General features: G+C 39.5%; 2 protein-coding genes across 3 annotated transcripts; both read left to right on the forward strand.

The window, feature by feature from the left end:
* The first annotated feature begins 27 nt into the window (after positions 1-27).
* Positions 28-19,144, forward strand: LOC110062069 (large proline-rich protein bag6-A-like). Of its 2 annotated transcripts, none has more exons than XM_020768928.2 (25): positions 28-261; positions 517-558; positions 2,374-2,449; positions 3,077-3,136; positions 3,485-3,612; positions 3,945-4,016; positions 4,355-4,405; positions 5,067-5,147; positions 6,198-6,313; positions 7,068-7,173; positions 8,144-8,365; positions 9,025-9,985; positions 10,558-10,691; positions 11,362-11,455; positions 12,020-12,094; positions 12,579-12,650; positions 12,953-13,050; positions 13,574-13,627; positions 13,826-13,925; positions 14,835-14,965; positions 15,562-15,822; positions 15,999-16,175; positions 16,304-16,411; positions 16,663-16,765; positions 17,477-19,144. In XM_020768928.2, the coding sequence occupies exons 1-25, from the start codon at positions 193-195 to the stop codon at positions 17,635-17,637; spliced, it is 3,552 nt and encodes a 1,183-aa protein (XP_020624587.1). In that variant the 5' UTR covers positions 28-192; the 3' UTR covers positions 17,638-19,144. The 2 variants fall into 2 exon arrangements, with proteins under 2 accessions (XP_020624587.1, XP_020624589.1); XM_020768930.2 differs by having other exon boundaries at positions 12,023-12,094.
* A 3,329-nt stretch (positions 19,145-22,473) lies between these two features.
* On the forward strand, positions 22,474-27,734 carry LOC149102061 (uncharacterized). Its single transcript, XM_089275278.1, has 7 exons — positions 22,474-22,483; positions 22,589-22,869; positions 23,433-23,541; positions 24,317-24,439; positions 25,207-25,252; positions 25,544-25,837; positions 27,072-27,734. The coding sequence occupies exons 1-7, from the start codon at positions 22,474-22,476 to the stop codon at positions 27,373-27,375; spliced, it is 1,167 nt and encodes a 388-aa protein (XP_089131404.1). The 3' UTR covers positions 27,376-27,734.
* The last annotated feature ends 163 nt before the right edge of the window (positions 27,735-27,897 follow it).

Consider the following 27,897-nt stretch of genomic DNA (forward strand, 5'->3'; position numbering starts at 1 on the left):
CCGTTGAGGGGAGAAGACCCTGGGGAGAGCTTTCAGGTATGCGTTTTAGATAGCGGCCATTCTTGGAAGGAACGGCGATGACTTCGCAAAGACTGAAATAGAAAGCTTTCGCGATACGGCTGGTTGAAGTCACTCTTCACGGCCTTTTACCCTTTAAAACACAGTACTACTCTTCAAGAGTAGCCGAAGCCTATGAGAATGATGCAAATATCGGTGAAGACGTTAGATTCACAGACAAAAGTCTTCACGGTGCCCGACGAGGTAACTACCTAGGAAGCGAAGTTTTATCGAATTTTTGATAAATTACATACAACCTTTCAGTTTTATGAACATTTTATGGCCTTCCTTTTACATTTTATTTACTTAGTGATTCATTTGACTTCAAAATTCACTGTAAAGCACAGCTTGAACTCTTTTTAGACTCTTTTATCGAGGTAATTTTTCACAACGACATCTTCGCGGCCATCGAGCAGTTCTTCTGTTATGTCGGTTTGAAATGTGTCTTGTTTTTGGCAGTGTACCGTAAAGGAATTCAAGGAGCATATTTCACCTGATGTGGTAAGTGTTAAAGTATAAGATGATATGACTACGCTATGAACTAGCTAGCTTGAACATACAAATGTAGCCCTATAAAGCTACATATATACACGTATTTTACAAACAAAACTGAAAGCAGAAAAAATCATGGCGGGTTTAATTCACGTTTCGTATAGGCGTAGCATGGAAAGGAAAATCTTTTTTAGCTCATGTGCTTGCTGTCGAGTGCAGAAACTTCTGCTGCGAAGTTTGGCTGACTGTTAATTATTCTCTTCGCCCAACTATGTCGGCTATGATTTATTTTCTTGCAATTAAACTTGGTATATCAAATGAATTAAGGAAGTTCTTTAAAATGCACGGTTGTGCAACACAGCATCGAGTGGTAAAAGCTGTCGTTGCAGCTGCCTGGAGGTTGACATGCAAACAGGATAAGTATTTGGGTCATTCTGTCTTTGTGTTGCCCAGATGCTGTGAAGGCTAAAATACAAATTAAAGTGATTATGTTTTCACAGGCAGAACTTTATATTTACCTCCGAACACAGGCCAAGGCCTTTGAAGGCCCTTGTTTTTCGATTATATAGAGACCGGTGTTGTCTCTTGTTGTCTTTTAGCTTTACTGATCTTTACACTTCTTGTGCGAATCCACCTCTGTCCCTCTCATGTGATGTTGAATTCTGAATATCACATTCCAGTATCAACCATTGATGTCCCATCTCCCACCCTTGTCATCAACTGGTCAAATGCATCAACATGTTGAATGCCTGGGGTATGTCTTAGGAGGAGAGGGGGGGGGGGGGGGGGGTGGGATTGATGTCTCTACATATATAAATTGGATCAGCTTTTAATTAAAGATGCTGTGTCTACTTTTGTGAGTCCTTGCACGTGTGTTTAGCATCACACAAGATAAGGTTTACATGGTACGCATGCGTAAGGGTTGACACATTGACGTAATTAACTGAGTTACCAAGTACATGAATAAAATAAAAGCTACATTTTCCTACTGTGACCAAATCAAGTTTAATGAACTTTTACTAGAACCAGGAACACCAGAATAGCAACACATCGCTAACCAGTAACTGTTAATTATTTAATAGTGTATTTTTATTTTAGTTATTTATTTTGTTCTCTTGTTTAGCATTTTGTGAGGTGCATTTGAAAATGTACATGTGTGTCAAATTTGTGCTATATAAATTCTTACTAAATATTACACATCAGAGATGTATAGTTTATTATTTGGTTGAAACATGAATGGTATACATTCCATCTAGAGGATTATTTTTAAGGCTACTTGTTTTGCAGTCTGGCATACTGGGTAATAAGTAAATACGTTGTACAAGGTGCTGTTTTGATTTGCTAATTTATCGCTTAACTACATGTAGTTTGTTGTTTATAATTTTATTGTTACAATGTACTTGTGATTAATGTGGATGCCCTACTAATTTTTTTCAGTATCACATTTCCATCAATTAATGACCACTTTAGAAATGAGAAGGTGCCTTCATAGTACATGGAGCAAGATTTCCAAATTAAACAATCCTCATTTCTCCGAAATTTTTCATTGTTTTTTGAGCTGTCACATGTACACTGTACAGATCTAAAGAACATTTTTACTTGACATCAGATGGTGCTTGTTGACAATAAAATTTCTTTCTTTTTCAATATAACAGTTATTCTAGAAATTATCAGTGAATGGCTTGCACTGTGTTCTCTGATTATCATTTACGAGTCTTCCTAATGTGGTAATGGACTTGTAAAGCCCCAAAATGCCCTGCATCACAGCAGGGATTTACTTAACCCTTAGGATTCACTTTTTACTATTTAAATTACCTTCTTCAGAACATACCTCCTGATAAACAAAGACTTATATTTAAAGGCAAGGTCCTTCAAGATGATAAGAAGCTCTCAGAGTATGGTAAGTCTCAAAAGTTATACTTTCCACAGATCAAGATGTACAAGTTACAATTATTATATTTGATGACAACTTAAACGGTCCTAGTCAGCCACACCTTTGTTTTTGTTTACATGCGATAGTTTTGCTGTTGTATTTTTTGAAACAAAGGAAATCATCGTAAAACTACTAAAGATAATTAAACATGCTTTCAGGATCACAACTTGCACCATGCAATATCAATAATTTTGATGGCATCCAAAATGGCGGAGACTGACTAGGGTCCTTTAATTGAGCAAATAGTCTATTTTGCAGCTGTATCTTTAATAGTAGCTACTCAATCCAATCAAAGGTCTCTGCTGCATTACATTTCTACTTTTCATTATTTCAAGATCAACCCTTTACCTTGCTCTCATGGAGAGACTTGGCTGCATTTGACTAACTTACTGTAAAATGGTGTGTTTAATACTGTAGTTATGAAAAATTGGTAATAGAATTAGTCTAAAAATCAAGAAATTTGCTGAATTATCTAGATACATGTCTACCAAATCTTGGAAAATCTGAAATGCTATTTAAAGTTATTGATGTTAATAACTTCATGTTAATCATCGTTTGATCATACCAAAATAAGTAGACAAATTTATCATGCAGGAGCCGACGGCTGTGTGATCCACCTTGTTGAAAGAAAACCGACTGTTCCTGGTTCTCAAGGTTTGTGTGACATTGCATACAACAAATTGTAATTTTTCAGGATTAAATTACCATAGTTCCTTCAAAACATCCCATTCAGATCCTGTCCAGCCATACATATAATATGTATTGCCATCTGATCGAAAACAGCTGTGTTTTTACATGTATAATAAAGACACCTACATGTTGTAAACAGTTTTGTTACCAAATATAGCACATGTACATGTACATTGTACCGTTACAGTAGAGGAGTAGTCATATGAATGACAAAATTCTCATTTCTGTTTGGTTCTTCATTCACCTGGTTGATATAAATTATCATTGGAATGAAATAGTAAGAGTAACTGTCACTAATAATCAAATCATCAGATGGTGCCAATGGTTCTTCCAGCACTTCCACCAGTTCATCTACTCCAGGAGGTCCTTCTTTTGGTCTGGGTCCTAACATCGTCATGGGAGCATTTTCTATGCCAGTTGATGTTGTTGGTGCTACTCAGGTAATCTTGTCTAAATGTTTAGGTTGGCTATTATTCACATTTACAAGTACATGTACCTGTACAGAACATGTATTTAATACAAATTGTATGTTTCAGTGATTTAAGGTGTAAAATTAACTTGCTCTTTACATGCATCATGTTTTACAGTTTTAATATTACACATACAGGGTATGCATTATGGTGTAGGGTTCAATGCATGCATGTAGCCAACACATATAATTTGTACTACATGTATACTTAATAGTCATTTTTTTGATTATATTACAACTGTAACAGGATAGTTTTGCATTTTGCGGAGGTTTAAAATAACATTCTTGAATTTTGCTCTTCAGCAAATAGTCCAGAGTCTGGTTAATCAACTTGGAGTGGATTCAGCCCAAGCTAATATCAGTACAACATCATCTGTAAGTATATCCCTCACAATGAATAAATGGCTCACTGTTTGCCCTTATATGTTCCAGATACATGGCATGCAATTTTCGTCTCGAATTACTTACACTTACACTGTACATGTTTCTGTAGCTTTAGTTTACAGTGTACATGTAGGTTCTCTTGCATACCCATGGCAGTAATGGCTCCCTCCTAAATAAAAGCTGTCCTTGAATGTTTGCTTGATGATCAATTCAAGTTTGCCATGACTGCTGATTTGGTGGCCAGCTTGACAGATACATTGATTGTTGTTATCTCATGTATGTTTTAACCATGTACACATGATAGCATGTAATAATGATTTATTTTGCAGGATGATGGATCGTCTGTCAATGTTCATATTAACCTTCAAGCAACAACTCAGGTACAGTGTGTACATGTACATGTACTTGTACAAGATAAAATCATTTACAGTCAGTCCTGCCTCTATGTGCTGACATAGTATACAATTTTCTGAACAGAAGTTAGTCACTGAGCAGTTACATAAAGATCTGTCATGTTAATGCTTGATTCCTAAATACAGTTGTAAATGTAAATAATACTTATAACTTTTTAAAGTTCTTCTAAGTATACAAATATTTAGCCCCCACCCCCTCAAAAAAATATTATTAATAATAAGTTCAGTGCTTAGATATGCCAAAAAATTGTAGTAGTGTGTGTATTTCTTTTACATTCAATCAGGTCCTTGTACCAAAGCTAGATGTACTCAGTCAGGGCTCCAAGCTCAAGTTTTTCAGTAATCGCCTTTTGGTGACCTCCCTTGAAAAAATGGTCTTCACTAAGACAAATTTTGTTGGCAAAATATAAGTTTTACTAAGTTTTTCAAAAGACACTCTGTGTCACATTACATGAATTTAATACCATTGACCATGATAAGCCTACACCCACACTGTACCTTGAATTCTTTGGAAGGTTTTTTAGATGCTGTTTGTTCTCTCTTGATTAATAATTCATTTTTTGGCCTGGTAATTAGGAATTTTGTCTCGAGTGTACTTAATGTTCATGCATTTGTTTCTGTTCATCAGCCTGGAAATGATGTGTCCCAGCGGATTAACAGGGCCAGACACTTCATGACAGCTGCATCTTCCTGTCTAAACCGGACTGAGGTAATTCACCCGTTATGAAAGTTCTATGCATATATTATAGAATGGTATTACAGTTGAACCTCGATTATCCGTACCTCAATTATCTGGATTTCTCGATTATCTGGACTTTTTCTCTAGTCCCAATTTTGTCATGAATATTTATTAGTCATGATCAAGATCCATAGCAATATTCTTTTTAAAACTATAGCATTGAAAAGTGCTTTCAAAAGTGAGTTTGTTTTGCTTTTAAAGAACAAAAGCAGAGCTTGGGCACATCATAACTAGTGAAGAACACTCGAATGAGTTCTGATTGGCTCAGAGTTGAGTGGTTCAAGATGTACAGTAGACCATATTGTTTTCCAAATGATTTGTAAAAGTGCTGTGTCACGTGTTGCTATATTTAAACAGTTCTTCATTAATATTCATATTTTCGATTATCCGGACCCTCGATTATCCGGACTATTTCATTCAGTCCCAGCGAGTCCGGATAATCAAGGTTCGACTGTACAGTGTAATTTGCAATATATACTGGATGCAAAATGAATGTAAACATTTTTGTTTCAATGTTTTGTTGGGAGTCCCAATTTTGGAAATGTATATTTATGTGCTTTTTGGATGACAACTGAAAAGTAATGTCCTGTTAGTAACTGATACAAAAGAAGGGGCTCTGAAGCAACATTGAAGTTACTAACAAGATAATTGTAGAATAATTAGCATAATATTCCCACTCATATTCCATAGCTATCCTCAAAAAAAAAAAAAAAAAAAGATAAAACATAAAATGGAACTAAACTTAAATATCAACTTAATATTTTATATTTGCTCTACATGCACATTGTATGTAATAATTATTAAGTTCAGAAAATATTTCTTGGGCTGGATTTTGTTCTGCAAGCAAGAGCTCTTTAAGTTGAATCATCTGAAATCAAATCCATTTACTTTACCTTCAACACTTTGTGCCTTCACACATAATTTTAAGTCTTTTTGAACACCTGTCTAGGTACAAAACAATGTAAGTTGTACTTCAGTATGTTTATTATTGATTAAAAAAATGCTGTGCCAATATTTCAGGGTGAGGGTGTGCTTCCTATGGACACATCAGAAACGCCAAGTACCGGTACTGAAAACACCAATCAAACTCAAGGAACCTCCACAGAAGCTGCGAGCCAAACTTCATCCCTTGCTAGGTACAGTACATGTAGTGTGTAATTGTTGAATTTAAGATGTGTTGACTTGTTATGGAAGGCCTTTATCTTAAAACTGTATAACATATAGGATGCAGCAGGGCTGTCAATAAGGGTCTTAACCTGTAACACCTGCTACGGCTGAGTATGTTTGATGGGCCCTTAATTTAACAGGTGAACTTACCTACAGTTGATACAGTTCACTCAAAAGGTAACAAGTTTGTTACAGGTATGAAGATCAAGGCTACATGTGACATAAAACTTAATGACAGCCCTGATGTACATGTAGTGTATGGATTCTCCCTAATCACCAGACTCAATTTTTAAACCTCGAAGAAAGTAGTATGCTGCAGATTTACAATGTTTATCTACAACCTTCTTTATTCAATTACATGTAAAATGATATGAATGAAGACAATTCAGACAGAGAGTGTACATTGTGAATCAGGCTTTGTTCCACACAAGGAGAAATAAAAACAACTTAATAATCATTGTACTGGTGTACAGCTGTAGGCCAAGAATGCATTGCAGATTTGTGATGGTAGCCAGTTGAAACCTTTGATATACAGCCATGAGATGTCATAGAATTGGGTGAACTGGTTTCAGTTGTTTCTCCCCCAAGAGTTATTTTTACAAGTACATTTACCATTGATGTATTCATTAGCTTTAGACAAACAGTGGAAATTGTACATGTACATTGTGTTCGCCACCATGTGATACGATTTCTGTTTATACTTTTTTGACTATTTCCTGACAGCCCGGCAGCCCTGGCACAGATATTGAGAGAAGCAAGAGACTCAATGACATCCATGCAAACAGTACTGGAGAGATATGCTTCTCTTCTGGACACTAACAGGCCTGAGGTACTGCAAGTTGTAACAAGTCTTTTGTAATTTGAATTTATTTGTTGTGTTATTCATGCAAATATCTAGAAAATTTCACTTATTTGTAGACTGAATCACATGGATTAGTAGCTTTTCAAGTCTACGCCATGTACATGTACTGTAAATGATCTAATAAAGGCCGGGGGCGTTTATTAAATTTCAAGGGTCCAAGGGGGGGCGTTTAAAAGATAAGAGGCATTTAAAAGAGAGAGGCGTTTATTTTAATAACTGTAACATGGTAACCTAAATACTGTATGATAATAATCTAAATGACAGAGCTTTAGCAGACTATCAAGTCTGTCTGCTGATAAGTCTAAACCATCTACAAATCCATAACGGTATATGGTACATACAAAGTGGCGGAAAAGGGTACTGGTAGTTCTTATAGCTCAATGTCAACATCCGAGTCCTCGTCGACCACCATGGTGGGGGGCGTTTATTAGATAGGGGGCGTTTGTTAGAGAGGGGCGTTTAATACAAACTTGTCAGCTTAGGGGGGCGTTAATAAGATAGGAGGCGTTCATTAGAGAGAGGGCGTTTATTAGATCATTTACAGTACTGTAGCTCAAGGCATTGCATTGCTATTTTCAGAGATGGCCACTGGGAACTTAGACTGCTTAAGGCGCATTTAACATACTTATTCATACGGGCACACATGTATATATTAAATTATGAAACATACCGCACAAATCAAATGAATGTTATGATGTTTAAACATCACTGCCCATGGTAGGGAAGAGGGCTTGAAACTAAGGACACCCTTGCATGTACATGTCGGCAACCCACCACCTGGGTCACAGTGGTGTCTGATTAAAGTGTTAACTACCTAGTACCTGTGTTCAAGCACTGCACGTACCATACAATCTGTGCTTTGGTTACAGAGCCAGGATGCCAAATGTACACTTGGCCAAGTATCGCTAACTCTCTTTATGGTATGCGTTTTCTTTAGGACTTGGGTCCATCTGAAGACACCTTACCTGACCGAGTAGCTGAATCATTTCACAATCTTAGCCATGCTTACCATGCCCTGTCAGATTTGACATTCAATTTCCGTGGTCCAGAGCCAAGGCGACCAAGTGTTCTGACATCTCTGTCTCCACACATGCCATCAGTACCCATGCTGTCCAGCTTTGTGGGTGCACCTCAAATGATACGCACACAACAGCCACAGGTATTATTTAGATTGAGAGAAGACTGCTTAATTTTTTAACTGTTAAAAATTAGTACAGTATTTTCCTCGAGTTCCTTTAGTTGCCTCCTTTAACGGATTGTTTTCTCTGTCATCACTAGTATCACTGTAGAAATGGCAATAGTCTCCACAGCCATTCTGTTATAATTGACATGTATATGTCGAAGTTATTGCAACAAAACTGTTGCACTCCATGTACATGCACTTGTGTTCATTCTGACTGTATCTAAATTTGCGAACTACATGTAGTAGCAGACAAGAAATTGCTTTGAGATAAAAACACACAGGTTAAGATTTGCAAAACATGTTTTGGATGGCCACCATCCATCTTCAGTTGCAAATACAAATGAACCGCTAGTCAGTGTGATATAAAAGTGAACTTACAAAGAATATATGAATACTAAAGAACAACATGAATATGAAACACTAGAAAATACAATGGTCAGAAAACAATGTGTATTGTAACACGGAAAATTAAAATGAAAGTGTTAAATTAACATGATTTACTTGCTTGTTTAATGTGTAAGGCCTTCTTGATTTTCAGTTTAAAAGACATGGAGGTGGTGTCAAGGATTGAGAAGCAATTTTCTGAGCACAAAGCTTTGCATGTTTCTTACTCATTGATGTATCTGTATTTGTAGCAAACCCCTGCCAGTTCTGCAGCACCACAGGCCAGCCAGCCAACCCAGCCAACCTTGCCAACTCCAGCTACTCCACAGTTGCCACTGGGAACTAACCAGAACTTAAGAATTCATGTGAATCCTCAAGGTGGAATCTCATTTACTACCATAATATCAAATGTATCTCAAGGTGGAACTGCTGCTGCATCATCGGTCAATTCACAGTCAACACCATCTACTACATCCACTAGTGGAACAAGGATGAGTGCCAGTGCAGACAATGGTGCCGCACGAGAGACTTTTTCAAGCTCCTTTGGGGAGCAACGTTCCTCAGTTGGTACTAACACAAATGGCAGCAGCACCAGTACATCAACGCAGACTTCACAGCCTGGCGTACGGACTCGCATCATAGTAGATGATTTTATTGCATTAATTTCAAATGTTCCAGCTTCCATGGCTGCAGCTGCCGCAGCAGCCCAGGGTCAGATACCACCAGCAATGACCGGGGCTCAGAATCCGGGCTCACAAGGACAAGGTGCAGCAACAGCCACAGCCACAGCAACCACTACAAGTCAGCCACAGCCACAATCACAAACCCAGTCAGTGCCGACACCTGCAGCACAGAGTGCCACCCCAGGGCAGGAGCAAGCAAGACCTCAGGGATTACCAGCAGGACTGTCCATGAATCTTCTCTCTGGCATGCCCACAGCAAATTCAAATCACCCAGACCCATCTTTGCCTTGCCAGTCATTTCATTTTGGGCCACAGGGTCAGCGTGCTCAGTCACAGCAGACCAGCCAGCAGTCGACCCAATCCACTACCAGTACTACCAATACTACTAGTACTCAGGCTGAGACTCCAGTTACTAGCACACCTCAGAGTCAAGCTCCATCTCGGGAGGGAAGTGAACAGACTTCCAACCCTGTTAACCCACCACCTGCACGGGAGAGGCCAAGACCACCACGAGACGAGAGGACAAGAGGTATAGTAAAGAAATTAATAGGGTCTCAATTTTGACTTTCCTGTTGTTTTGGTCTTTATACATATACACATACATAATCTTCTTTGTGCCTACATGTAAGTGGCACATAAGGCTGTCACCATTGTGGTCCAAAGCTGTCTGTCACCTGCCCATCGTTGGATCTGGCTGTTTTGGTCCTTACTGAGGGTTTATTAGTACGGATGTGTAGGTTTCTTACCAAGTCAGTTGACGAAAATTAATGCATTATAGCTGGATCATGCAAGTCTTCTTTTATACAGTTTTTGATAGCCTTTCTTGACAAAAGGAGAACTTCAACACCCACATTAAGAAAAAAGGTTCTCATATTGTGCCACCTTGTTGCAATAAACAAGAACTTGTTATAGGATGGAACTGCTGCACGTATAACGTACTTTAAACAGTGCTGTATTCATTAATGGAAACTACTGTACCTGTAGATCACCTTTACCCACGTAAATTCTTTAGATTTTGGATTCGAAAATCCATGGTATGATTTTTTAACCAACCTGCTAGCCAGATAGTTATTTGATTGTTTGGTTTCCTTGTATTTGCAGCTCGTGAGCGCACAATATCTCCAGCTGATTTACAGGGGATATTGGGAATGATGGCATATGATCAACGCACTGGCGGCGCTCGAGGGCTTTCATCATATTTCCCCAGAGGCTTTAATCCAAGAGGAAGTAGACAGGTACCGTATTGAACAGCGCATGTTCACTTGTGCTTATACAATGATCGCTGTGTCTGCAGGACTGGGGAAGTAAAGGGGATACTGGTAGTGAAATAATCGAGAAAGTTGTAGTAAAAAAATGAGCAAATTATTTCCACCATGTTGAACTAGTTCAGTTCATCACAGGCATTACATTACATTACATTACATTCTCACATTACTTCACTGCAACTTGTTACAGAGTTCATTTGGAAATTGGGTACTGGGTTACACAACCAGTTATGGTGCAAAATAAACAGGAAAATTGTGGAGACTTTCCCTACAAGCCTCTATTACAACTTACAAAATGGAAGTTTCAAGCGTGAAGTTTGTGCTGATACCCTGATGAATTGAAAGGAGATCGTGTATGTTACTTGGGGAACTGTTTACCTCAAATCGTGAGATGCATTATGCACTGTATGACAAATGGGAGATTTGTGAGAGCTGGCTAGGAACAGTAGGAATAATGAACAGTCATCTTTACCCTGAAAGGAAGAATTTGGGAGCTGCAACATAGTTGAGGAGTACTGTAACCTACATCTCACTGTTTGTTAAAGCTGGCTTCTGTGAACCACCGTGTAATATTTATACTGTGTATTATACAAAACAATCAAATGTCTACATGTTGATGCATGAATTTTGTGTTTTACAGTCAAGTGGACCAATGAGTGGATCAGAAACAAGACGATCAATGATGGATTTCTTAGATACAATAATGTCAGACATTCACAGCCACAGTGAAGGAGGTCAGTGCAGTCATATAATTACAGTGGGCAAGCCATGAAACAGTGGCATAATGGTTAATGCGCAGGTCTCCATGTTGATCGATTCAGGTGGAGTCATTGGTTGGGGTCTGTTGGGTTTTTTTGGGCAAACATTTACTAACATTGCCACAGTACCTTTTTTTGCCAGGATTTTTAATAGAAACTGTCAGGGCAAACCTGGCAAAAGCTGCAATAGACTAGCATTACATTCCAGGGGAGTAGCCTTACTCATAGCTGCTTCATGTTATGGAACTTGTAGTGTTACACTTTCAGTGTACCTGTATATCCCCCTCATTTATCTTGACTCTACTGTTCTAACTCAAGAGAGGAATCAATGGAACATTAAATGTGCTGTTCAGCTAGCTCTTTTGTCAGAGGAGTACATCAGTGTACACTTAATACTTTCAAACTATGTGTATGTGTGTCCTGAATCGCCAATCTCAGGTTATTTTAAGCTGCACTGATGCCATTTGTCTTTAGTTACATGTATGTAGTCATTTAACCAATTGTTTTTTTTTTTTTTTTTTGTCGTTTGCGTCAAATTAGCAGGCCAGACACAGACAATCAACTCTCTGATCCAAACCATGCGAGCAAGTGGGCTGGATATACAAGATGAAGAAGGTTTGTTCTCCACCTTTTGGTACTCTGTATATGGTCCTTGTTTAATACATCCTTAGGTCTAGACGGTCGTCTTTCTAAGTACATCTCTTAAGAGCCCCAAATTATACATGTAGTAATGTATCCAGTTCTACTTGTGCTAATATGCAGTTTGATTTGGCTTTAAAACTGACAACAACTGAGCAGTGACTTTGTTATCTGTTCAAACAAACCAAGGCAGTCCCTTTCTGTTTGTTGTTCCGTTTTAGTTCATGTGATTTTATTCTGATTGCGAATTTTGCCTTCTGATTTAGCCGTGTATTCACGCGTTTGCAAAAGCGTAAAGCAAGCTTACAAACATTGAAGAATTTCTCACTTAAATCGGAAGATAAAGCGGAACTTCAAAGCGTATTGGGATGATCAGATAAGACAGTACCCTCAGACCATTGCTATAGTAGTTACACCTTTTTACTGCTCATTGTGATGCTGTGTCGTTTTATTTGTTAAGGATTAATTGCAGCCCTGTACCAGCGCCTGAGTGCTGTGCTGACAATGGAGGATGTTATGGGTGTGGTTGTAGGTACGTTATACCAGAGTACCATAGTTAGGAAAGTTAGGTCCCCCTTCTGCCTTCCCCTCCTCCTCCCGAAGTTAGAGTAACTCCCCTACCTTGAGGGAAGGGGAGCACTGAGATAGAACTTCAGAAATTATTAGAACTTCAAAAATTATCAGTATAGCCTTAATTTTTCCGTGAAGTAGCTACAGTGCACAGTAGACAGGTCAGAGTAGTGAGAGTTCCTTTGTTCACCTTAATGGCACTGTGACTATAACTGGCACTGTTGTTTTTCGTATAAGTAAACCTTGTTTATATTATTTATTTAGGTTCAGAAGAACCATTTGAACGAATGCAGCCAGCTTTAATGCTGTACGTAAACGAGGACCTTTTGCGTGGAAAAGAAGCCACACACCAGAACATCAGTGTAAGGCTCTACACTTTCTAGCCTTGAGTATGCAGTCCATTCTTAATCATTGTATTATTGTATTAAGGGCTTCGCAGTGATAGTTGAAGTTACCAGGGATAGTGGTGCCTGCAGTTTATTTTCCTGTCAAAATGTGTTTCACTGCAATTGTACAGCAAGCATCCTTTTCCTCTCCTTCTTATGACTGTATTGAAGTCTGACATTGCCGACTTATCACCTGTGACAAGTATTCGACAAGAACTGATTTTTTTCGCTCTTCTACGCTCTCTAGCTTAAACAATGCCATGTAATTCCCCTTACTAGTGTCAATTCCATTCTGATGAGTTGATTATTTCCGTGTTCTCATTACACGATTCTTTGACAATGTATTTACATTAAGGAGAAATAAGGGGTTGATCACATGTGGGAGTAGGATTGGAATATTCGCTCTTGACAACGTGGAACTTAACTACACTAGTATCAGTTGGTGATCGTTGTTCTTTACTGATTTACTGTTGCTTGCCCTCCTTGTAAATCCATGCAGGAAGCAGCAAAGGAATTGACTAAAGAGATTGTGGCTGGTGTTGCCGATTCCCTGGTAAGTGATTGAGCTAATATGTCCACTGCCAGCAAGCTATCAGTGGATCAAACACCACTCTTAAACCCCAATTCTGAAGACTGTAGAATAACAACTGAAAACCGAAGCAATCCATGTATTGCTGTGGTAATTATTTTATCGTTCTTGTCAGTCAAGAGTTTCCTGTAACATATTATTAATTTTTTTCCCGATCTTTAGAGAGTTGCGTCCACAAAAGATGACATTGATATTGTTGAATCAGCACAAAGTTTCCTGGAGCATTACATTGGAAATGCCATAAGCCTGGTTTTACATTCAGGTAAGCACATTACCACCATGCATAAAATGGGGTAGCGCCACTCAATAGTATAGCTTCAGACTGGTTTGGTACATTGAACTTAATACGCGCCCACTACACGAACCACAGAAGGAGTTTGTGTAAAAAGGACCGCCTATAGCGGTTTAATGTACAGTGTATGTAGTACACTGTTCACAGTCCCCTATTTTCCCGTGAGATCGTAGATGTCGATCGTTGAGTTCGACGGGCCGCCATCTTGGTCTCTTGATGCGAGCAAAACTGGGGAGAGTACAAAATGCTCGTGGTTAGGGGTGGTGGCATTTTGTACTCTCCCCAGTTTCGCTCGAATCAAGAGACCAAGATGGCGGCCCGTCGAACTCAACGATCGACATCTGCGATCTCACGGAAAAATAGGGGACTGTGAACAGTCTACGTATGTAACAACCATCTGTATACAAAAACCAAAAATACTGTCCCTGATTACAAGTCGTCATTCGAAGCAGTTAGGGGGCTGTATTTTACCAGAGAGCCCCAGGAGCTACAATGTAGCAGAACACCTCCGGTGCTTCTTCATTATTTCATGCATGGCCGGGAAAGATGGTGATGCCAATCCCGCCGGATCTTGACATTTTTCTTTAAGGTTTCTTTATAACTACTTAAACCGCAGAACACCTGAAGACTGGGTAGATATCAATCCCTTTGTTTCTTTTACTCGTACTTCTGGTAATTGTAGCGTTTAGTTCATATCTTAGTAATCGCTCGTTCAATTTGAATTCATTTCACTCGAACAGAAACTGCTCCACTTACACCACTTGTTGTTTTTGTTCGTACCGTTGCTCTACAGTGTAGTGTCATTGGAATGTTGTGCTAATAGCAGTCACTGCTGGGAGTGTGAAGTTTGTTAATTGTAATCGTTTCTACTGTTAACAGAAGACGAACCGAGGTTTGCAGAGTACTTTCAAGGCCACATGAAAGACATAGCGGCAGAATTCTTTACACTGCTGGTGTTCAGCTACAGGGATGGAATGGATGGAGTGGAGCAAGTTATCAGGAATAGATTGGTAAGCTGGAATTAATAGAATAAATAGCAATATTTAGAGAGGTCCTAGCTTGTTTTCAGGCGGGTCCCCTATCAAGGACGACATGGAATTTGGAATTGTTTGTTTTTCTGGAGTACCCGTAGAAAAACCTTCGGAGCAGGGACGAAAATCAACAACAAACTTAATCCACATATAGCACCAGTCCGGAATTAAACTCGGGCCACGCTTGTGGCAGGCGAGCGCCCTCACCGCTACGCTACCTCTGTTCTCCTGAGATTAATCCCTGCTTGGCCACTATGGGATGTAAAAGGCCGATGTGAAAAGCTACAGATTACTAGGTTAAACGCGAGAAGTGTAAGAAATATACGATCGTTTGATTGAAAAGCTGATGAATGCGTGAAAACACCCCTTTCTCGCCCTTTCATTATCAAAAACCGGCAAAATATTTTCATGTACCAGTACTTGAATGTTTCGACAAGTAACGCAAGGTGTATTTATATTTCACTATTTTGATCTCACCAAATTCTCAGAGCCAACATTGAAACAAATGTGCGGCAATAAGTAAGGAGATTTTAGAACTCAAATGGTCAACGATTTCCGTTATGGTGAACTTGCAGCCACAGTCAAGCTTAACAGCGGACATGAATGAACAGTCACGAGAAATGTTCGTCCAGCTGCTACTCAGGAACATTCGACAGATGTACTACAGCAGAGCTTACTGCGAACCACGACTACAACGCTTTATGATACGCGCTCAGCCCCCCCAGCCGCCTTCACGACCTGAACCTTCTTCACGGCCTCAAGCCTCTTCAGAGCCCCAAGCTCCTTCGAGACCCATGGCTGAGGAAAACCCTGCAGTCGATGAGAAGGTGGATGGGGTAAGGAAACTGTTTTGTGCTTTGAACGTCTTGAGGCAGCTTACGCGTCAGGTTAACGCCTTATATTCACCCTCTGCCTGCTTTACTGGACCTCTTGGCGTTTTAAAAAAACTGATTAAGTTTACCAGACGTCTCCTGACTGTTCAAACACGCTAACAATTGCATTGATACATCAGGCTGTAGACGACGAAATGGACAGTCATGGCTCTGATGACTCGGAGACGTTTACTACTCCCCCCGGATCCATTACAGCAGGCACTGATTCAGACAGGCTGCAGACAGAGTGTCCGGATGGGGAGGAGGCTATGGAGGATGAAGACAGGGATGAAGAGTGGAAGTCCATCATGCCCGAGGTATGTAGTGTTGGCAATGTAGTTTCATTCATAGAGTGATCTTCGTAGATCGTATCGTTACTTCGTGCACAAGTCTCGATTGATGTCGGTATGTTTATAGGGAGGGAACATTTTTGTCTTCTTTGTAGGAATGGATCCCTGTTATCACAACAGATATTGTACGGCAGAGGAGAGTGTCACCCCAGGCACCTTTCAGTGATGCTTATATCAATGGACTACCACCCAAGAGGCGTAAGGTATGCGTTGTGATATTGAAGTTATCGTAGCCTTAAAGTCACATGCTTACATGTGTAAACCGAATCCCTTGTGAGTTTCTGGTAACACAAGTTGAAATTCCTTATCTTTCTCGGAAAATTCTTTCGACCTTGTCTTAGTAAACATTCAAAATAATTCTTTGGCTTATTTTCGCCGTTTAAACTCATTTAACCTCGTGTCATCTTGCATGGGAGAGCTACTTTAAGTACTGACCATTTGATCACTTGTTTAGATGGTAGATCAGCGAGGCATTACCCCAAGTGAAGACAGCATTGGTGACGCACTGAAGCATGCCGCTGCCGCCACCGGAGCCACGCCTCTCACCAGTCTGGAAGGTTAGCTTACTAAAAAAACATCCAGAGCTTAACAGATAGATTCCATGTTGCCGTGCGTCTGTTCAGTAATTAGAAAGCTTAAGCAATGACGACCGACCCTGAGGACTACGCCTAGCAAGAAATAAATTTATATTTTACCTGCATGCGAAATTTGCAATTGTTTAGATCTGTTCAGTGCGACTATTCGTCTCAGAACTTGCTCAAGCTAAATGTGTAACGCCAGTGTTCAATTCTAAATTACTATACGAAACATTAGCCACCGTCGTTCGCGTTCTCCAAAATACGCAGAGGTTAATAGACATTTAACGTTGTTGCTGCATATGCAGAGGACGGCAAAGTAATGTACAAAGACTTACAACACACGTACGTAGCCATTGTTCTACTCATTAACCCTTTTGTTTGGTGGCGTTGTTGTTGCCGTTGCCGTCGTGGTTTACCTTAGCTCACTATTGATCACAGATGACGTCAAAATGTGGTTAGAACAAAAAAGTGATACCCGATCAATAGGTCTTGAAACATTTTCCAATCAGTGGAATACGCTCTAGGTCTCCTTCCCATTGTGGGATTCATTATTGTCTGTCATTCCCTCTTTGGATTTTCTTTGTAGTTTAAAGCGTTTGTTTGCTTTGTCGTTAAATGCAGCAGTTACTTAATGAATATAGAACAGGCTCCTGATTTAGAATGGATCCTTTTTATCTCATCCCTTTGCAGATCTCTCCAAAGCCGCCAAGGGAAATCGTAAACTCCACGGAGCGTACCGCCGAGAGATTAAGAAAGAAGTCAAGACAAGACTGGAAAAAGACACCGACTACCGTCCCGATAGATTTCCTCAGACAAGAGACTATTTTGACAAAGACACGCAGAGGAAGTAGACCCGAGAGAACAGCGGGCCAAACTTAGAATTTTTTGAAGGTACTCTGCCGCGGGCGGAATCGGTCATCTTAGTGTTTGACCACCCATCCGCGCGACTCGCCTGGAGCAGAGGAGGTTTTTCGTATTGAAGTTGAAAATCGTTAAATGAAGGTGCTTTTTCAAGCTAACCTGATGGACCTTCGATCTTTGTGAGAACAAGAGCTGTGTTTCGGTGGACAAGTTCAGAACTTGCACAGATTTATGAGTCAAACGTTTTCAAATTTTCTTTTGCTTTCTTTGTTGGTTTTTTCCTTTTTTTTTTTTCTTTTTTGTCTTCCTGTTTGACTTGTATAAGCACACTTCTCAAGTCAGTTCTTACTTAGCCTTAAACCTGAACTTTTGGTAGGTACAGTATTCAAGATTGAATCTAGAATGGCGAAAATCGAATAAATGAATGGTGCTTGTAATTAGACACCGTGCGCATATATCTTTTTAACTAAGCACGAGGTCCGTACTGGGAAAATATTGGCCCTCGGTCTTGACAGTACGGACCGAGGTCCGTACAAAAGAAGACCGAGGGCTGACTTTCTCCCAGTACGGTCCCGAGTAAACCTGTTGATAAGAAACTTATTACACGACTGGAAATGTTTAGGAAAAAAATGCCACGATCACGGAGTCTTTTATGTCAAAGCAAGTTCTTCCAGAAACATAAGCCATAAAACTACCAGAAAATCTTTAAGAATTATTTTATAGGATCATTTGGGGTATTGCACGGTCCAATACTTAGAGAATGTTGGACCGGCAATGGGGCAATCTGGTTGGTTGATTTTAGTTATATTTGACCTCTGAACTAACTTAGTCGGGTAATAATCAATCGTAATTCCTCAAAATGTTATGTGGAACTTCCATTCTGGAGCTTGACCCAACCTGTTCAGCAGTGACGGTCGTGGGCAGAAATATTTTCTTCTTAGTCTTTCTGCACAATGCTACTTCCAGTTGCGATGACGAGATTGTTGCCAGTAGACTCTTGAACAGGGATTGTAAGGTCTTTTAACCCCTAATGTATGACCGTTCGAATGGAGCTAACGAAATCGAGAAGTGCTTTCAGGAGGTACTGTTCGTTTCTAGTCTTATTCTGCATAGTTAGTCTTTTAAAGAAGTTTTCTTTTTTGAACCTTGGCATTCTTCGGAGCAAAAGGCAAGTTGTGTTTTATAGCTGTGTTACGAAGGGCGCAAGTGTTCGTGGTAACCAAATTTGTAGCAGTGAAGACTGATGCTGGGGCTGTAGACAAAGAGTTATGGTTAGGCCTGCAGTTACGCACTGTTAATTCGTTATCTCAAAACCTAGGCCTGCGTTACACAGGGAAGTAAGTGTTGTTAATTAATCAGTCAAGACTTGTGAGTTTATTAAGAACTGTGTATCGCTTGCCAGGACGGTTGAAAGTATATGGTAGAAAGGTTCTACTACAATCGACTACACTAGATAAGAACGGAAACGGCAATTGAAATAAATCACTACCGCAGTCATGTTATGTTTGTTTTTTCTTACCGCTGTACGATGTGAACTCTGTTGGGAGTAGACTGCAAAGCAGCCGTATTTTTTTGCGAACGTGCGCAGTCTTCGAGCGGAAGCTCTAGAGTGAGTGAAAACGGTGGGTCTAACTGCGGAGAGCGTCCAACGAAACGCGAAAAATGACTGTTTTGTAGTCTAGAGGGACAGTCCATTGTATTATTCAATTAGCCGAAGCCTAGGCACCTAAAACCGTGGTTAAAAGGCGCATGATAGTCCATGATAGTTGATTCTGTCCTTACCATCATCAAGTATCACATTGTGTGGGCAAACGGGAAAACTATCATGGACTATCATGAAGAATTTGAACAAGCTCAAAGTGAATGATGATTGAAGATAGTCTATGATAGTGAGACGAGGGTCGTTACTCATCCCCAGCCTTCACGTGTTTAAGCCTCACGCTTGGTGAACGCAAAGTGGTCGAAAAGGGAGGCTAAACGCAATTTAATGCTCCGGGCTAGTCGTTAAGGAAAACGGAACCAAACGCCCCCCGAGTCCAATTCTCTAATTTTTAGAATGTGAGCGCAAACTAATTGCCCATTTAAAATAGCTAACTGCAACTCCAGCCTGCCAGTTTTAGTTTCTGCATCAGATTCACATTTTCTTGTTTTTAAACCACTCAACTTCAAACTCGACAATATGTAAAATTAAAATGTTTATCCTACTTAAAAACCGGCTGTAACTATTTTATGTTTTACAAGTAAATTATAACGTCGCTTTCGACTGTGATCAAACGAGCAGAGTACAGCCTACCTTTATTAACAGCTACAATTTAAACCTTCTGTCCCGGTCGAAATATTCATCACTACTTCCGAGACTTCAATGATAGATGAATAAGACAAACTCGACCTAGTTGATCATTTTCTACATTCTCATCATCTTGAGTTATTGTAAGGAGAATCTAGATGTGCATCGCTGTAAGGGTATAACAAGTCCGAAAGCTTGATATCAATTCAGATATCTCATTAACTACGCGGGAGAGCCGTACTGGGAGAATATCGGCCCGAGGTTTGGACAGTACCAAACACTTTAATATATGCTAACACCTTTCGCACTATAAACCAACATCTCGAGTGTTATTTTCTTTTCTTTTCTTGATAATGGAGTCAATATGACTTCGAAATGTCGGAGTTTACTTTCACTTCTTTTCGTAATCGATTGTATTTCCAAATGTTTTCTTATCAGTTTTAATTTGTCCCATACAAAATTGTGTCCTGTTTGCATAAAGGTGACAGCTGCAAAAAGGCAAACACAATTAACAGAAAGAAACATTTCTGAGCACTGAAGAGATGCTGGAAAGACGATTTACAGCGAAGTATTTCGTATACTTATTTGTGTGAAATATTACGAAAAGTCCTAGTATCCTGTTTGGCCATCTACCCATGACACGGAGAGGCACTCTTCTGAAGATATAAAGACAGTGTTAAAAACAATAATGATTTCATTAAGGTTTCAACCTGTCAGAAGCACATAATTTCGGCTCATTTTCATTAATATAATTAACAAAGCAAGCTTGATTGCACGATTAACAACAGATGAGTTGTTTAACATTCTAGAAACAATAGAAAAATTAATAAAGCATGTTTCTTTTATTCACAGCATTTGAACGAAGTTTTAGACCGTGATATCAACTTGAATTTACCCTTTACATGTAACACTTTCCACTTAAATTTGTTATGGCTGTATTTGTGGTTGTTTAAAATGTGTGGATTTTAATAGCCCATTTCCGAGTTACGTTTTGCTTTTGTGTGAAGACGAGTCTTCGTACCAAACCCCTCACATGAAAATGAGTTTGATTTCCATGCAAAAACCCGTAGGGGGAACCAGTTTTTCATATGAATGGTTTCCCAGCAAGACTCGTTTTCACACAGATGCAAAAGGCAACTCGGAAATGGGCAATTTTTGACAGATTTTGTTCATTCTATACCTTTATCTGGTCGGTAACGTTTGTTTTTTTGAATGCCCAAGAATAAAGAGTGCAAGATCGATGTCTTTTTCATCATTAGCAACACTGGCTTAATTAAAAAGTTCATTCAAACTATCGTAATTAATTAATGTGCCCATATATAATTCATCAAGCACAAAACGGAGATGATTAACTTTTACTAGGTCTAGTATCTACTAGTTTTCATTGGTCCAATGAGACCATTTTTGGAATTAAAAAAAACACGTTACTGATAATGACTTCGCAACGGAGTTAATTGTAGTTCCATTTTAAGGCTAAGTAACCCGACTTAAGAGCTTAAATGACTTAGTGTCATCAAAATAGTACTAATAGCGATGAAACCTTAGTGCTGAAGAACTGTAAACGGTTACTGCGACAACTTTGATCAGATTGGCTCAAATTATTTCGCTACATTGATGGAAGGCAGAGTTAATATTCAGAGTGGAATCAGTTACCTTTGCTTTTGGCTGTGCTTCTTTCATTTTGTCTCCACAGAAGGTAATCTAACCTATCTGTAGCTTCTGAACTAGGTAGTCAGCGTAAGCGGTAATTGAAAAAATTACTGAGATTTTGTTTCTCGTAAATATTTCAACATCAAAAATTTGAAATTTTGCTTTTGGCGTTGTTTGTTTGTTTGTTTTTTTTCGAAACGATACCTTTATGAGGTTTAGTTTTTCATGATATTACCTGCCTTTTGCAAGTGGATATATGAAGGTCATTCGCGCTTTTACATTACTTGTCTATATAATTCTTCTGGCTTTTCGTATAAACTCGTTTTGGCTCATCGCATGCTAGAAGAATGAGAAGGGGTTTTTATTACACAGTTAGCAATTTAAATAGGTACCGCTAGTTAACTGCAAAGGATGAATTAATTATAAGAGGTAAGATAGGAAGTTTTGGTTGTGTTCGAAAAGTATTCACATTTCTAACAAAAGTGAAGTAATATTTGTGAAGTTTGCTTCGGTACAAAGTAATTGAACTTGAATATTTTCAACAACACGTCAAGAGGATTTGTTGACGTTGGGAGCCTGCACTTCTATGGGAAAATAGTTAGCTATTCAGGAAGGCAACAATTTCAGTTAAAAACTAGAACTCGTGTTCTTGTTATCGCAGAAATTTTGGAGCCATCGCTGGGGCCTCAGTGTTAATCGCTTAATTGATTGAGGCAATTTCTGTTACAAAATGGACGAGTAAATTGAGGTCACCAAGAATGTATATCGCTAACTTAACCAAATTGCAAGCGAAGAAAGGGAGAAACGGTCAAGATCTAAGCTTGTCAGAGGGTTACTTTAAATACCTGTTCAAAAACCGTTCATACTTGCCGAGAATAGGATACACAGGATGTCTTGCGGTAGGTAGAAAGTTTTTAGATGTTGAAAACAATGAATCCAAATGACATAAAAGTTGTCTAATTAACCGCAGTAGTAAGGCCAGTAACAGTAAACGTCTTTTCCAGAATATGGTCCTTATATCTTTTGCTTGACAGATCGCTGTCGAACTCTTCAGTTCAGAGATGTTTATCCAGATAGAGTTTTTAATTCGAGCATCATCAAGGTCTCAACTGTACAAAGCGAAGACGACTGTCAACTGGAGTGCTATTTTCACGTTGCTTGCAAATCGTACAACCTTGGTCCACCGACTGAACAAGGGCGTGTCTGCGAATTAAGCAGTTCTCGTCATATTTTTCATCCGGATCATCTTATCCCGCGTTCCAATTTCATTTACTGTCCGTCTGTGGTGAGTTCGTTAGCCTTTAGTGAACAATAAGTAGCCCCTAAGTAACGGCCTATGAAATAAAACAAACCAAGCTCATCGAAATTTCGTTTAGAATTCAGTATTGTTATTTATCATCTCTAAAATTCGGTATTGCATATTTATGTAGCCATGTAATGCAAATAGACCATTTTACAGATGTCTGCGTGGTGATCTGGCCTTTGAATGGCAGCGAGGCTGCAGGTGACCTTGTTTTGACACAGACCTTACTGCTTTTGTTGTGTAAATCAAGTTGTTCGTATGCTCACTAGTTGGTATTCAAATGAAAAAAGCAGAGAGGTCACCTCCCGCCTCGCTTGCAGTCATGGCCAGGTACCTAAGCACACAACTGTAAAATGGCCTATTAGAATGTCCAAGATGTCACAACGTTACTCACTTTGGAGAAAAATTACGAAATGAAAACTACTTATGGTATTATAGATTATTTCTTTCAGAGATTCACACCATGGAGCACTCTAGCCTTTAGTTTCTAATGAAATTTGGTTACTCGAGTTTATAGAATATATCGTTACCTTTGATTTGGATAGGACTTGTGCAAACCTCCATGCCCCGACAACAAAACCTGTTTTCCCGATAGCCAAGGACATTCCTGTTTCTGTACGGATCCTGGCTTTCAAGGACGGACATGCAGTGAAGGTACATTTTTTATGCGAAGTCTGGAACCAGAAAATCCCCGTAAACCGTAATCGGATTTTCGGAGACTTTCTGAACCTCTTCCGAACTTAGAACGCCACAAATTCTCGGTCCCAGACCTCCCCCAATTTGACGGCATTTAAAATTCAAAATGGCCGTCAAGAAACCCAAAACGTTTCAGCGATAAAGGTAAGATTATCTTTTTATCGTTTAATACTAGTTGCGCCACTCTCTTAAGTGGTATCCCAAGGAATGTCCCACTTGTGACTTGTATTTTCTCGTTATACACACCCGCCGCGCCTTTGGGTTGCTTCATATTTCAAGAAATTAACAATTGTACTGAATTTGGTGTCAATTATAGATACTGATGAATGCTCAACTGGTGTGCATGACTGTGATGCAAATGCGCGGTGCACGAATAACGCAGGCTCATTTACTTGTACCTGCGAGGAAGGCTATGAAGGAAACGGAAAAACGTGTCAAGGTGATGACTATTAACACAAAATACTTATGCCCCGTTTACGAGTAACTAGGGTAACCCTAGCACTAGGGTTACCCTAGACAGGGTAAAATATCCCAGACAGCTGAATATCTTTCTTTAGTTTGGGGTGAATTTGACGGCAAAACATGCAACAAACAATTCGACAATCGAATATTTTCGCGACAGTAGCGACAAACATAATTGCGAAAATCATTGTCTTCACTATTCGTTTTTGCACTTCACAAGAACGTTTTTAAATAAGGTGTTATTAACATTTTGTGTCCTTTCAAAACAAAGATATAGATGAATGCTCAAAAGGCCAGCACGATTGTGACGACACTGCCACTTGTCAGAATACCGTCGGCAATTTCACGTGTTCGTGTCTTCAAGGGGAGATATCAGATGGAAAGGCATGCGCTGGTACTAATACTTCCTAACATGTAACATTTTTTTAGTGTTATCGAATAACTAAGTAATAACACCTGTAATCTGGTATTGTCCCTTAATACTCTCTTACATGTTATATTCCGTTGTTACATTTTAGCTTGTGTACTGTCCCTTCTCAAGGGGACACAACGGCCAATTTGTCAGAATTCAATTGGCACCATCATGGCAGCTACGAAGTAACCAACAAAAAAGCATTTCGGAACTATTTTTCTGTTGCTGGCAGAGTTATATCGACTGCTTTTTCCCAAGTGAAAAAGTTCAGAACTTCCAATTTCCTAGCAACATCCCTGTTAAAATCTCCAAGCCAGAGGACGTGCAATCAAAATGAAACCAAACTTTTTTTCCACTCTCTAAACCCTCCAATTAGAGAGTTGGGTGTGGTCGCAGGGTAAAATCTACCCCTTCAGTGAACGATAAGGGTGGGGGTGGGGGTGGGAAGTGGGGGGGGGGTGGGGGGCGAGGGGGGAGATTGATTACAAGAGCCGGTCGCCAGAAAAGAATTCCTGTTGCGGCAAAGCCATTTTCCGGGTTGCGGATTGGTTAAAATTAGTTTGCATCCCTGGGGTTCCCAACCAGAACAGCTTACGCCAGGGAACTCATGTCTTAAGGAACAGATCAATCCGTTGGATCGATGACCCTGCCCTCAGCTCAGAATACCAGCCATGCCAAATAAATTAATCATATCTGATTTTGCAATTTTTTGTTTGAATTCCTTGCTTTGCTTTGTTTACGTATTTTAGACTTTCCTTTCCGCTGGACATTCAACAGTACAGATCGGTTTCTCACGTAAGTAGGTTTGGATTTTTTTACATCATTCCAGCTTTCAAAGTGTAGATGTGCTTGTCAAAATTTCCAGTAAAAGTCGGTCGGAATGTACATATGCGGTCCAATCACAGCCACACTGAATAAATTGATGACGTAGAGAAGATAAATATTACTTTTTACTTTTTAATGTCAGTCGATTGTTTTGAAATAAAGTGGTCAACTTTTAAGTTGACCACGCTCGTGGGAATCAATATTGCATTGGTGCCATTCTTCTCCCGACGAGGGTGACGAGAAAATTATTTTTGTTTCTAGTCTTCGAGGAGCTGCGGAATTTGATAAGCAGGATGGTCTAACGGTGCTGTACCTCGATGGAACACCAGGCACGTATGCTGAGACTCCGGCCTTACCGTTCCAACAAACTGACTTGACCGTTGCAGTTTGGATCAAACGATTCCCCTCGCCAAACCACAGACAAATGATTTACGGTGATTGGTCGCAACCTCATCAGTTTCAATTTGACATCATGACGGATGGTCGCCTATGCGTCGATGTGAAACGGGAATCTCTTGCCTTGAGCGGACTCCTTAACTTTTGCACTCCCTGGGAGTAAGTATTTTAAAGGGATAGTTTCACGTTTCGTCGCATGTGCAAGCTGTGACGTAGCTCCGCCCAATTCCATTGTTTATAAACCAATCAGACGCGAGTACATAACTCGTTCGTCTTGTCTAGAATAAACGGTTCGGTTTCCGAAAAACAAATTGGATGTTCAATTTTAAATTCGCCATTTTTCTGTCGAAATCCGTTTACATCTTCCGTAAAATTTGGACACCAATCGTTCTGCCAGCCTTCGTGTAGCCGAGTAGCTACTCAAAGGCTATCACGCTGTCACAAAATTAAAGTCGATGATTTCTGAAATACATCTTGCTGATACGAAAACGAAAATGTACTTTATGCGCGCAGTCGGAACATACGAAAGGAATTCTAATGAGAAATCTCACCCAAATCGTCAGGTTTTCCGTGACTGACCACGAAATTTCCAAAGGCAAATTTCCCGGAAGAGTCATTTGCACGCTTCCGTTTGTTTTATAAACAGTTAATTGAATGATTAATGTTGAAGCTTAGGCATGCGCCAAGCCGTGAAACCCTCCCTTTAAATGGCTAAATCCCTCTATGAGACGTACCTGTAGGTAAGCCAGGTAGTTGTTTTAATCCGTCTTTTTTGATGAATACAACTACCATGATTCCCTGCAGGTGCGTCTGATAGAGGGAATATGTCCATATAGCAAGTGTGCAAATCATGTGATTTGTACATGCATGCCTATAGGATGCCAAAAGCTTTTGACAACTAGCATACGCTATTGAACATGCGCCAACCAGACGGAATAAGTAAATTATTCTATTTCTCAGTTTGATACTGTTTTCCTTTTGTGTCTTCAAACACTGAAGATAAAGCCTTGAAAGCTAATTCGGAAACTGAAACATCTTTCCATGAAACGACTCAAACGGAGGTTCTCGTCAATGGTTGTGTTTCATCAAGTTTTAAGACCCCTTGTTTCAGCACTCAATACTCTTTAATAATCAATCTTTATTTGTACTCACTCTAGCTAAAGAAAAAATTACAATTTCAATAAAAATATTAAAAGTAAAAATTAGAGTACAAGGTGCCTGGAATAACCATAGGGGCTAGCGGAGCCAGGCAGCCAGTCCAGATCTGTGCTTTAAAATCCATAACACACTACATACTTGTTTCCTTTCGTCCAGTCATTAGTCAAAATATACATAATTAACATCACGTTGTTCTTTTTTAACTCAGTATTCAACATATTCACTTTTTCTTTAGCAATATCGTCCCAACAAACGTATGGAGTCACGTGGTATTCACGTGGGAGCGTGCTAGGCATACTGGCAAACTGTACATAAATGGAGTTAACTATAAGAGTGAACTCGCTGATACCAGCATCGAGCCGATTGTGGACCTGAGGAATTCAGGACATCAAGTATATGACATTGGACTGAAAAGGGACAGTGGCGAAACCAGTCACGTGTACTTCAGTGACCTCACGGTCTTCAATCGACAGCTATCAGACACTGAAATAACAAATGATTTGATTCTAAACCATCCGCTGCGATATCAAATAATGTGAATATGTTAACATGGCTCAATTTATACAAGATAGTTCAACGGGTAGTTTATTTACTTCGTCGGCACAAGTTTAAAAGCAAGAAGTGGGGCAAAATTTTTATGCGTGGTGCCTATTTTTCCATTTTTTAATAATCCAACGGGAGACTAAAGCGATTTAACTTGGAAAAGAAAGCGAGTACAGTTTCGTCGAAGATAGGTCGCAGAGCCTTTAAATAATAATGAACTAGTTTGTTCGGGTTGAGTTGTGCAAACTGATAGTGTTTAATCTCTGTGAGGGAAAGTCGACTTTTTTTTCTGAAGGATGACTTTATCCCATATATATTAAAGTACTCGAGAAAAAAAATAAAAAGATGCTTAACCTTCAGGCGCTGTTAATTTTATACCGTAGATTTTCCACTGATACGTGCGTATATTTCTGGTTTGGGGAAATCTATAATCTAACAACCAACTGAAAATTCGAGTTCTGAAATATTTGTGAATTAAAAAACTAAAATACCGGGTGAAAGAATTTACGAAACCGAGA

This window comes from Orbicella faveolata, unplaced genomic scaffold (assembly GCF_042242905.1).
Source record: "Orbicella faveolata isolate gen_17 unplaced genomic scaffold, um_ofav_v1 contig_36, whole genome shotgun sequence".
NCBI classification, from domain to species: Eukaryota; Metazoa; Cnidaria; class Anthozoa; order Scleractinia; family Merulinidae; genus Orbicella; species Orbicella faveolata.